The sequence below is a fragment of the Ochotona curzoniae genome, unplaced genomic scaffold (genome assembly GCF_017591425.1).
Source record: "Ochotona curzoniae isolate NIBS_2020 unplaced genomic scaffold, NIBS_Ocur_1.0 scaffold_2217, whole genome shotgun sequence".
Taxonomy (NCBI): Eukaryota; Metazoa; Chordata; class Mammalia; order Lagomorpha; family Ochotonidae; genus Ochotona; species Ochotona curzoniae.
This window is the reverse complement of record NW_024467090.1, coordinates 504,074-516,964: the sequence shown is the minus strand read 5'-3', so window position 1 is coordinate 516,964 and position 12,891 is coordinate 504,074. Positions and strand designations below refer to the sequence as shown.

Genomic DNA, 12,891 nt, shown 5'->3' with positions numbered 1-12,891 from the left:
AAATCACCCTTGCCACCAATTGGCCAGGGAGGTAAGCTGAGGAACAAGCCTTTGTGACTCAGCCTCCTTTCTTGTGTAGGATCTAGAAGCAAATCAGTCCTTTCTCAGCTTCAGCTCCTAATATGCAAGAATGAGTCCAGATGCTCCCTTACCCACACAAGACCTTGAGAAGAAAACAGTACTGAGCTTCTCTCGCCCATGTGGGGGACCTGGGCTGCAACCATTTGGGGAATAACCCAGCAGCTAGATGACCTCTCTTTGTTCTAACCTTTATCTCAGTAAAAATCTTCCTCTCCAGCTCAACATGGTAACCTAGTAGCTAAAGTCCTTTTCTTTACTTCAAAGAATTTAAATATATTAGAAGAAAACAGAGGTAAGGAACTAGGTAAGAATTGATTACATGTTGAACAGGTGTAATAAAATTCAACATAAAACAAATAAAAATGCCTTAGAAAGGGGGGGGGTTTTAAAGAATTTTAAAAATGATTCTGAAAGCAATCAAAACTTTTTATAAACTATTACCATAAAAACTTGTTTAACTTTATGGTATCGAAGTTTAGCTTCATTGTAGTGTGCTTTTATGATCAATTTTTAGATAATATCAAGAATGTTCTTTTTCTAATCTCAGCAAATCTAATTCCATGTAGGATTCATCTTCCACAAACCTTGAAAAGCACGCTAATATTCCTTCAGTTATTTGTTCTATACTGATTCTATTTTATTTGCCCTATAGTGTATCTCCTTTATCAAATTACTACCTATTACAATTCAGACAGAACACACCTCTCATACCTCAGTCTTTAATATTCATGACATTCTCATGTATGTGGCTTCAATTACATTTGTCTCTCCACTCTGTTTGAATTTTTCATGTTACATAAAAAAAAAAACAAACAAACTAGGACTGTAGGTGATGGTCTAGGAGGCTAGTCCTCTGCTTGCAGTGCCAGCATTTTATGACAATTGGAATCCAAGCCTGTTACATTTCATGTTTAATTCCCTACTTATAACCTGGGAAAGAAGCAGATGGCTGTAATTTTCAGGCCACTGCACATACATGGGAAAGCTGGAGGAAACTCCTTGTTTTCAACGGAATCAGCTATGGCCATGGCAGCCATTTGGAGAGTGAACTGATGAATGGAGGATCTCTCTGCCCCTACTGTCAATCTGTCTTTCAAATAAAAAATTAAAAATAACCCAACAGATCTAAATTAAGATGAAAAGATAATATTGAGTTTTATCTATAACTATTTAAAAATTTTATGTTTGGACGAATTACATGAGAAAACAGGGAAATATTTTTATCTTATGAATCCTACACATTAGTCAAGTGGCTAAAGTCTTTGCCTTTCATACTGGGATCCCATATGGGTGTCAGTTTGTATCTCTCCTGCTCCACATCCCTACCAGTTCCCTGCTTGTGGCCTGGAAAAGCAGCCAAGGATGGCCCAAGGCTTGGGACTCTGCACCCTCACAGGGGACCCAAAAGAAGCTCCTGGCTCCAGGCTTTAGATGGGCTCAGCCCTGGCCAGATGTTGTGGCCACTTGGGGAGTGAAGCAGCAGATGGAAGTTTAAATGTTGTTACCCTCAAGTACAAAACTAACAATGTTTCTATAAACAGTTTGAAAAAATTAGAAAACAAAGATACAGAAAGTGGATCCATTATTTTGCAACTTGTTCCAACCCATTTTTACTAAAGCAGGATCTATAACCTGAATACATAAATGCTATTTTATCTCAAAACTCACAAATCCCTTCATTTTCCCTATTCCACCTTCCTAGGAGGCAATGAGAAGAATCAAAGGACATTAGAATGCTGTCAGAGGGATTGGGAATGTTTGAAACGGGGAACTTCAAAAGAGTAAATAAATCTCACTGCAAAGTAGTCTCTCTGAGGTGTGTTCCTAGGGAGGACCTTGGCCAGGATCTGGTCAGTATCAATATCAGAGGGATCACAGCCTGGGGCTCACATGAGAATGCTGATGGAAATCAGACGTGCACAAACTTCACTCTGCAGTTTAAGGCATTGATAATATGTTACATGATACATTCTACAGAAAAAGATGCCTCTCTTGTACTTGATGCTCAGCATTATGGAGCTTGATAGGGTCATGTCTCTAAATAGTAAGTAATAGAAGTAGTCAAAACTGTCACAGATGGGACCATGCCAATGAGCTTAATACTAAACATCTGACTTACCTCAACATCAGTCATGATGCCCACGCTTAAAACATTTTTAATTCATTTGAACATGGAATTATAATAGAGACAGAAGCAGAGAGGCATCTCTATTCAATTGATTGAAATCCCAAATTATTGCAACAGTAGTTGAGCTGGTGTGAAGCCAGAAGCCAGGAGCTAGATCAGAAGTGAATCAGCTACGACATAAACCAGTGGTTCCCTAGGTTACCATGGTAGAGTAACCAGAAGCATATTAGGGAATATGCCAGCGATGATGTTTATCCTCATAGTTGAAAGACTTTAGGCACAGGTTGGCATCCATTGGCAAGAAATTTGCTGTGGGAAGCCATGGTGCAGGAAATCAGCGTGAGCGTGACAGTAGTTGTGGCAGCTGATATTTAAACTCCAGTGGCCATTATCATATCCCCAAATCTGATGCCAAACAATTCTTATGCCTCTTGCACATACCTCTAAAAATATACAATGATTAGATAAGGGCCAAAAGTGATCCAGTTTGCCAGATGTCACCAATGAGTCACTCCCCGTTCTGAACAAAACACCAGTCCTTCAAAACTGGGTGGTTAGCATTACACTTGCCCACACGCATCAGTTGATATTTGTGAGTCCCATATTAATCTGTAATAGAATACTGGTGAATTAACACTGTAAAAAACAGCTATACTAGATGACTGCATAAATGCTATATGGAATCCAAAACAAGCATTATAAATAGAATATTTATTTTCAAAATTAAGATGTGAAAGCAGAACTTATTTACAACAAAATGAGATCAAATAGATTCCATCTCAAGTATTTTAGCAACACATAACCTTGATCTGAAATATGACACTCCTCATGTTTATTATTGGACACTTTTTGAGACTTTCAAAGTGTTTTTCCACATCCTACTGCAATTTTACAGTGTTAAAAAAATTTTACAATTTTACAGTGCAATTTTACCAATGCTTATTTTGGACTTTATAAGATTTGGCTGTGACAGCAGCTTTATAGTAGCTAGTTTTTCTGTTTACATACCTTTGTTTTTCTGAACTTCATAGGATCTGCAGAGGATTGACTTCAGAAAAATAATTTTTATTAGTTAATGCAATATTTTTGTAGCGTCTTTTGGATATGTTACTGAACTGTAACCGCATGTCAGTTTTTGCTTTCTATTGAAATCAATGTTTTTTGTGTATGAGTTTCTCAACACTTATTCAGGCATGTGACTTAGCTTATGTGATAACTGTCTGCTAGCCAAAAGATTTCCTGTTCTTGTCATATTGAAAAAGTTTTTCTCTTGTGTGAACTCTGATGATTGATTAGGTCTTTTTTATGGCAAAAGGCTTTCCCACACTCAATACATTCATAAGGTGTTTCCCCTGTGTGGATTCTCTGATGTGCAATTAGGGATTGCTTTTGACTAAAAGCTTTTCCACACTCAATACATTTATAAGGTTTTACTCCTGTGTGAATTCTGTGATGTATGATTAGTTTTGACTTTAGACGAAAATCTTTTCCACACTCACTACATTTATAAGGTTTTTCCCCTGTGTGGATCCTTTGATGTCTAATGAGATCTGACTGTGTGCAAAATGCTTTTCCACACTCATCACATTTATGAGGTTTTTCCCCTGTGTGAATCCTCTGATGTGCAATTAGTTGTGACTTGTGATAAAAACTTTTCCCACACTCACATTTATAAGCTTTTTCCCCTGTGTGGATTCTCTGATGTCTAATGACATCTGACTGTGTGCAAAACGCTTTTCCACATTCATTACATTTATAAGGTTTTTCCCCTGTGTGAATTCTATTATGTGTGATTAGCTGTGACTTCTGACAAAAAGCTTTCCCACACTCACTACATTTATAAGGTTTTTCCCCTGTATGAATTCTCTGATGGTTAATGAGCCCTGAATGATGGTAAAAACTTTTTCCACACTCATTACATGTATAAGGTTTTTCCCCTGTGTGGATTTTCTGGTGTAGGCTTAGCTGTGACTTCTGACAAAAAGCTTTCCCACAATCACTACATTTGTAAGGTTTTTCTCCTGTGTGGATTCTCTGATGTATGATTAGGTGTGACTTGTAACAAAAGCCTTTTCCACACTCATTACATTTATGAGGTTTTCCCCCTGTGTGAATTCTCTGATGTTTAATGAGATCAGACTGCTGGCAAAACGCTTTTCCACACTCACTACATTCATAAGGTTTTCCCCCTGTGTGGATTTTCTGATGCTCAATTGTTTCTCCTAAAATGATAGGGTCATTACATGGGTCTTTGATACACATTTTCTCACACGTAAGGAACATCTTCCTGCTGAAAGTTTTTTGTTTCCCATTGTGTTCAAAAGTGTACATCTTGTCATGCTGACTGAGATTTTCCCCACATTGGAATTTGTTCTCAGGTACATTAGAGACATGCTTGTTCCCAAGAGAGATTTCATCAGGCTTCCTAGGAAAAAAACACATTTTGAAATAAATTGTGGTGTTCTTTCCTCTATTTTCAAAAGGTACCCCATCTTTGAGATCTTTCTTGGGACACACTTTCCACCTCCCCTCTTCTAAGTTCACCTGATCACTTCGGAAGCAAACCTTCTGTAAGTAACTGAGTTCCAGTTTCTTTCCTATAATAAGCTGAGGAAAGAGCCACTGAGATGTCCTGGTAACATTTTCTCTGGTGCCCAACACAGGGCATGAAAAAGGCTTCTTATGCCAGTCATGTGGCTTAACTCAGCAGAGAGAATTTGCCGTGTTGGTATGCTTTCCCTCAAGTTGCATTGAACCTTGAAAATGACTCTTGATATTGGCTCTGCATAAATATGGATCCCTCCACCCCATTCACTGTCCACCACCTAACTCTGGCTGAAACTCCAAAGGGGTTGCTTTTTTTAGGGGGATGAAAATAGGAAGCATAGCTGTTTAGTAATTCAGAGTCTCTAATCCCCAACTACCTATTTGCTGTTTTCCTATCATCTCAATTTCCCCTTTGGGAGTAAGGCTTTGGGTGTGTGTTTGGAAGAAACCTGGAGGAGGACTGCCAGTCCCTGTCAGAAGCTACTTTTTTGCATGACTGGAATCTCCCTAGGTGGATTCTGAATGCTGACCACCTGGCATGGTACCCAAGCAAAGCTCCTTTCTCATGTTTCATGTTGGTTTATGCTTAGTGAAGGAGTACTGACTCATGGCACCCCCACAAGTATTGTGCTTGGGTTTGATCATTTGAAATGATTCATGTGGACCTCTGATGATGCCCTCTACACTCCTGAGATGAACTGAGAAAAGACCAGTTCCTTTATCTTGTCTCCTGTCTCAATTCTATCACCCATGTGGCTTCCAAAATCTGAGACCTGAACAGCCATAGAACAGGAGGGGTACACTTGGAACTACACAGTAGGAGCTATTGGTTGAGAGACAACCAATGGGAAATGTCTTCCCACAGGTTCCTGCTCAGACGAGGAACAGTCATGGAACACTTAAAAACCCAAGACCCTTCTGAAAAATGTTGGTGTATCTCCTTTCCACTCAATAGGTACCCCATTTCCTGCTCTCTCCCAGGTGGTTCTTTTCCATTCCCTCTGCTTTCTACATTCACTTGGTAACTCTGCAAATAAAACTTCTCTGCAAATAATAATAATAAAAAAAAGAAATTATATTTCTAGTTTCTTTTTTATACAATTTCCTTCACATAGCATGTTTCAATTATGGCCAGAGCTTAAATTAATCATCTTTGGCAATGCAGCTCTTTTTGAAGTTATACAACTTTTGTGATTACAACTTGCCTGAAAGTGGTTTCTTGATTTTCCTGTTTGGTTCTAAGCAGCTCATTCTTTCTGTAAGGATCTGAAATGAGGGGAAAAAATGTAAACATATCCGTGAATCACATCTAAGTATTTCTTTTCAAATGCTGAACTAAAACAATGACGTTTCTTGCCATTCTAGATACAGCAGATTTTGGTATTCATAAAATGCACACATTTATGATCATTACTCTTTTTAAGTTGATACATTAATACAATAAGTAGGGTTTCTTTTTCCATTTTCAATTACTTGGGTTTTTGTATTTTAAGTTGATAGGGGTAGGATAGAAAATATTGTACAGAAATTCAAACTAATGTTTGGGATGTATTACATTACATAACAGTTCTAGTTTGTCTTATCTTGCTGGGATCACTTAAAAGATCAATATTTAGTTCTACAATTCTGGTTTCAGGTTGATAAATTTTAACATTTGAAGGCATTGTTAGAATAGAACTGCACATGGAAATTGTAGAGTGCCTTTGTCTCATGCATGACATAATCTGATTTGGAAGAAACATAAAAACAAAAAGATCAGTATGAATTCCAGTGAATATTTACTGAGATACGTATCAACTTTCTTTCCCAGTATGTACTGCCCTACCTGGAAGTTGCTGGTTTACAGATTTTTCCACAGTCCATGGTACTGATTTTTGTTCCAACTTGAAGATCACATCAGGTTTTGTTATGTAGTACCCTGTTAATTGGAAATAATAGAGATTTTGTGAAATCACTATCTTGGAGCTTAAAGAAGAAAAGATTGGATCTAGAATCTGTGTCACAAAATGGTTAATATGAATCATTATCTGGAAGAGTAGATATTAAGATTCTTTAAAGCCCCAAATACTAGTCCTACTAGGTATATAAACTCTTCTTTAATTTGTCAAGTATAAAGAAAATATTCTGCTTGGGCATGACAGATTATCACTCACCCACGGACAACAGATTGCTATAGGTCTCAAGCATCACATCCCTGTACAGGGTCCTCTGAGTATTGTCCATGATCTGCCATTCATCCTGAGTAATGTCCACAGCCACATCTTCAAATGACACCAACACCTGAAACAGCACATGTCTCCTCAGTTCTGGATCACTAAATAGAAAGACTGACAGTACATTCTTCTACGTATGTTTGATTTGCAACTTCTATGGATGCAGCTTAATCTGTAATCTGTATGGCATTGTAGAGTAAAAGCAAAATGAAAATACTCATTCTGCATTACTTTCGCAATTCCAAAACTACAATAGACTATTATTCTGTAGCAGATTCTTTCCTCTGATTTTGATTAAATGTTGAAGGCATCGTTAGAATAAATCTGCAAGTAGAAGATACCACTCTTGGGCCCGGCGCGATGGCGCAAGTGGTTAAAGGTCCTCACCTTGCACACCCGGGATCCCATATGGGCGCCGGTTCTAAACCCAGCACCCCGCTTCCCTTCCAGCTCCCTGCCTGTGGCCTGGGAAAGCAGTCGAGGACGGCCCAAAGCTTTGGGAACCTGCACCTTGTGGGAGACCCGGAAAAGGCTCCTGGCTTCAGATCGGCATAGCATCGGCCGTTGCGCTCACTTGGGGAGTGAATCATTGGATGGAAGATCTTCCTCTCTGTCTCTCCTCTCTGTACATCCACCTTTCCAATGGAAAAAAAAAATAGATACCACTCTGTTTGCTCTTGTTATTGCCACTCTGCTTTTTCAATTAAATTAAAATAAATAAGCATTTTAACAAGGAACAAAAATATAAACTCAGTGCCTGTAATAGTAAGCTGAGTGTTTTCCAACTGCCATGTTCCCCCATAGTCTCTTTCTGTAGAATTTCTTCTTATCAGAAGGGCATATTGGGGGATTCTCTACTGATTTCTCAGCTACGAAGCAGGGGAAAGTTTTCTGGATCACTCACTTAAGGCATAGGATTAGGAAGTGAGTCTGTTCTCTGTTGAAAACCATACAATAAGAACAGAATCTGTATCCATGGATGTCTCACGTTCAGTCTTCTGAGGGATATGACTAAAGCTTCAGCTCAGGAGAACTATTCTTTGCATATTTTATTTACATCTTACAAAGACACAGATTTACAACCTATATCGCAACATAAGGTAAAAACAAAATAAAAACATATTGTCCTACGCTGTATTTGCAATTCTGAAGTTACAATGGAATTCCTTTATCATTCTATAAGATTATTTTCTCTAATAATTATGAGTTCACTGTGTAATCTGTAGATATAAATATGAACATGACATGCTAGATTAGATAAGAAAGACACATGCTTAATACTGGATACAATAATGAGAAAAATTTTTAATAGTTCATATTTTTCTCAAACAAGCCGGTATTAAAAAAATCTTACAAAGTGACATTAATAAAATTCAATTTTCTTATTTCAACTTGAAAAATGAAATATTGGAAAAAAATTTAAATTAAACTTGCACAAATGAGTAAACAGTTGCTACAGCTCACTCTGGATTTAAATACATATGTGATTTTTTTTTTACTTTGGAGGATGTATATGTCAAAATCCTTTCTGCTTTCTATTTTTTTTTTACTTTTTATGAAAAAAACATTTAAATTAAACTAAAATTTTAATTACAGTGAACTTCAAACTTAGTAGGGAAACAAATTACAGCCTCATTCAGAACTACCTTCTTACAACAAGTAGCTAAGTCTCAGCCAGTCATAGGCTGCCAATTGTACAGAAAATATACATACAAGGCAAATGCCATGCTGTTATAAACCAACTTGCTTCTGTGCTTTGGAAGCCCCTTAAAAGTAACTGTTACCTCTTTTGTTTCTAGCTATTTATTTTAATATCATGCTTCACCATTTGTTTGAGAAGACTGCATTTGCACCAATACTGATAAACACTGGTGGTTCTTCCTTGTTTTTGTTACTTTTGATTCTTCAAGCTACTCTATATAATAGAATATGCAATATTTATATATCTGTAACTAGCATATTTTACTTAACCCCTTACCCTCTAGTTACACTCATTTTCATGCAATCCACAAAATTTTGTTTTCATAGCTGAACAATAGTTTATTGTACATATGCAAATTTTCTTTATTCCTTCATCTAAAGATGGACACCTCAGATCTTTCCATATATTCTGTATTATGAACACTGCTACAGTAAACAAGATGGCTGCAGATATCTCTTTCATACAATGTGTTCATACTTTTAGGGCATACAACTAGTAGATGGCTCAATCATACAGCATAATCATTTCAGAAATTTTATACAGTGGCTGAATTAATTTATAACACCATCAACATTGTATAAAAGTTCTCATTCTCCACATATTCATCAGCATCTGCTACCCTTTGTTCCAAGTGATAATAATCATTTGGTCAGGGTTGGGGTGATATTTTATTGTGATTTTGATTTACATTCCCCTAATGGCAATTTTTTAAGAAGTACCTACTGAGATCTCTAGCTCACTCTCTTTCATCTTTTCTCCGCAACTCTGCATTTTAAATAAAAACCAAAGCATATGAAGCAGGAGCCCTCCCTTTAGTTTAACAGATAAAGAAACTGACATACCACATGGGCATTGGTTCATATCCTGGATGCTCCACTTCTGACCCAACTCCCTGACAGCAGGCCTAGAAAGGAAGTGGAGGATGGCTCAAACACTTGGGTTCCTGTAACCAAGCTGCAGACCTGGACAAAAACCCTGGCCCATGATTTAAGACTTGCTCCTCTCTGGACATTCTGCTTATTTGAGGAGTGAACCAGCAGATGGGAGATCTCTCTCCACCTCTCTCTCTTTCTTAGTAGCTCTGCTTTTCAAACTAATAAATCTGAAAGACAGAAAGAAAAACAGAAAGAAAGAAAGAAAGGAAACACTCTGCAAAAGGAAATGGCATTGTGGCATATCAGGTTAAGCTACCACCTTCCCCAATTTCCAATCTAGCTTTAAGCTAATGTGCAGTGGAAACAGCAGAAGATGGCTCAAGCACTGGGGTGAGAGATTCATCTAGGAGACAAAGTTGGACTTCCTGGTTTTTCTCTTTGACACGGTCCAGCCCTGACCATTGTGAACATTTGGAAAATCAATCACCAGATAGCAAACATATCTTAAATCAGTTTTTAAAATAAATAAAACCTCCAAATGCTACTAGGCACCATGCCATTTCAGCAATTCCAAAAAAGCAAAACTGAAAACTTGATAACTACTTTTAAATTGGAAACTCTTTCAACTCCCAAATGTTGAATGCTTATTTTCAGGTTGGTACTGAAGGATTTTCATTATATCGTCTGTAAGATCAATAAACACCATTTCAAACTTGATATTCCAAAATAATGAACAAATTCTTAGTTTCACTTTGAATTATGTAATAAATATGTCTTAGTTATATCATCAGAAAACTTAGAGGCAAAGTTTGAATCAGATTTAACTGCTCCAATGTCTAGTTATGACAATCTTACCTTCTTTCTCTCATACTTATTTTTTTGTTTCAGATTAAGAAAACCATCATAAAGCTCCTACAACACAATGTAAAACAAACTGAGACATAAACATAGAACTTACTGAAAGTGTGTTTTTGTTCTCTAGACTTGGAAGCATGTAGTGGGTTCAGGGATTCACCTGGAAGAAAAGGTGGAGAAGGAGTTATGGATTGGTTTTGCTTTCCCAAGTTTCCTTATTATTTCCTATTGTGTAAGTGATGTCAAGACAGGAACCAGACACAACGGCTAGAGAAACAAAGACAATCAACTTCCCTGGGCAGAATAGTGTATTACAGATGCCAAGTGCCACGAAGGTTTCCCAGAAACAGCATAAACAAGTTCAATAATTGGCAGTGATTAAACTCAAGTTATTACTAGGTTAAAGCAAACATTTCATACTTACTTAAAAATAAAAAATATTACTGCAAAGCATGAACTTATTTTTTTCAGCAACTATTGTTCAAATTACAACATACCGTAACAAAACACATTGTCACTAAAATTTATGATATGCAAAAATAATTCAGGGTATTCAGTATTTGTCTATTTCTACAGATGAGTTGCATAGGACTCCATATAAGGACTTCCAATTAGAACATTTATTGCTGTTAATACTAAAAACTCTGTTGAAGGCTGATATTTTTCAATTAGAGTAATTTTATCTGCACTTATACAGGAAAAATGACTTCAATGACATTTCCCAGTCCTTAAACCGTCAGTGACACTTGACTTTGCCATGCTATTTGTCTTAGCCCAGAGGACATCCATAAATCTGATAGTAATATATTTTGAAATGTATTTTTACTTTACCTCATTAAATAGTTATATTATAGCAACAGCTGGAGAAAACCATCGGACTTAGAGGATTGAATGTCATGATACAGGAGGTTGGGCTGCTGCTTGGGATAGATCACATCTGATACCCAATTGCCTTGTTTAAGTCTACTGGCTATTCAACACTTTCAACACAGTATCCTGCTATTGTGCCTGGAACACAGTGGGTGGCATACTAAATGATTCCTGTTGCTGGACTAAGCATTGCAAAGCCCGCAACCATCTGATGGAATATATCTCTCCTCTCTGCAATCTACCTTTCAAATAAATATTGTACTAATAAAAGTGATTAAAAATAAACATCCTGTATCTAAAACTACATATTTTAGATTGATTTGTGGATATATCTTGTGAGGAATAAGGAATTACATTTCAAGTTCAATTAAATAGAACTTCACAAAGACATTTCTATAACTGTTTTTTCAGGTATTTGGGTACTCTAGTTTGATTTATTCATAATAAGGATTTTATTATTAGTAGCAAAATGGTTTATATATATTCAAACACTTGAAAATGGGACTGGTGTGGTAGTCTAGTGGCTAAAGTCCTCGCCTTACATGCGCCGGGATCCCATACCGCAGCTGGTTTGTGTACCATCCAGCCAGTTCCTGTCCCAGCCAGCTTCCTGCCTGTGGCCTCAGAAAGCAGTAGAGGATGGCCTAAAGCCTCAGGTCCCTGAACCTACATGGGAGAATCAGAAGAAACTTCTGCATCCTGCCTTTGGATGGGTGCAGCTCCTACCATTGAGGCCACTTGGGGAGTGAAGTAATGGATGGGAGATCTTCCTCTGTGCCTCTCTTCTTCTTTTTATATCTGACTTTCCAATAAAATTAAATTTTTAAATACTTGAAAGCTGATGCATGCTAAAATCTGAAGCACTTTTGCCCATCAGTAATGGATAACATACTAAGTAAGAAAAACTGCATTACAAATTGATTGTATTCACACAATCCAAAGTATTGAAAAAGGATTTGCAGAGAAGAGAAGGTCTCGATCCCTGCTCATTCACTCTCCAAGTGGCTGCAATGGCTGGAGCTGAGCTGATTTGAAGCCAGGAGCCAGGATCTTCTTTCTGGTCTCTCACGCAGGTGCACATTCCAAGGCTTTGGGCCATTCTCTACTACGTTCCCAGCCCACAAGCAGGGAGCTGCATGGGAAGTGGAGCATCTGGGCCATTAATTGGTACCCATATGTGATTCAGGTGTAGCCAAGGCTTTGACCACTAGGCTGCAGCACCAGGCGCACTAGAACTCCACTGGCAGATGAGAACCAGCTTGCAGGAGGAGTCAGGGCTATCCACAACCAACTAGGCTGTAGCACCAACCAACAGGAGCTGGAACTGTAGGCAGGCTGGACTGACCAAGGCTGAAGCACCCACTGGTTGATGCCAAGGTGAGGCAAGCCACGTCAGTCTGGGGGTAGAAAGACAGTAACTGTGAGGCTTGGGAGCAGTGGTCTGACAGGACCTGGGTCAACTGGCCTGGGTGCTTTGGCCAGTCTGTGTGTTGGATGCTGGGTCTGTGAGCCCCTAGAGGACGGGGATTTCAGTGGGACCAGCATCACATGGTTGGGGTCCTTGGGCTCACCTGTGTAGTGGGTGCCTGATCCAGTGGTGTTCAAGTAACCTGGTAGAGG

The 12,891-nt window shown here is 38.1% G+C and overlaps 2 protein-coding genes across 2 annotated transcripts in view; both read right to left on the bottom strand.

The window, feature by feature from the left end:
- Nucleotides 1-2,882: 2,882 nt before the first annotated feature.
- The window catches only part of LOC121169625 (zinc finger protein 84-like), a 291,429-nt gene continuing 281,420 nt past the window's right edge, over nucleotides 2,883-12,891 (bottom strand). The window contains exon 7 of the mRNA XM_041000189.1: nucleotides 2,883-4,398. Within this exon, the coding sequence (XP_040856123.1) occupies nucleotides 3,458-4,398 (941 nt within the window). The 3' untranslated portion in view covers nucleotides 2,883-3,457. The remainder of the gene's footprint in view (nucleotides 4,399-12,891) is intronic.
- Nucleotides 5,851-11,432, bottom strand: LOC121169626 (zinc finger protein 248-like). The gene is made up of 4 exons (XM_041000190.1): nucleotides 10,505-11,432; nucleotides 6,910-7,036; nucleotides 6,582-6,674; nucleotides 5,851-6,022 (listed from the first exon to the last, which is right to left on the bottom strand). Exons 1-4 carry the CDS (start codon nucleotides 10,538-10,540, stop codon nucleotides 5,934-5,936), a joined length of 345 nt encoding a protein of 114 aa, XP_040856124.1. The 5' UTR covers nucleotides 10,541-11,432; the 3' UTR covers nucleotides 5,851-5,933.

Coding starts and splice junctions, on each gene's coding strand:
- LOC121169626 (XM_041000190.1), bottom strand. CDS start 10,540: ATGCTTCCAAGTCTAGAGAACAAAAACACACTTTCA. Junction 6,675..6,909: donor TAGCAATCTGTTGTCCGTGG/GTGAGTGATAAT, acceptor TCCAATTAACAG/GGTACTACATAACAAAACCT. Junction 6,023..6,581: donor TGTAAACCAGCAACTTCCAG/GTAGGGCAGTAC, acceptor CCCTCATTTCAG/ATCCTTACAGAAAGAATGAG.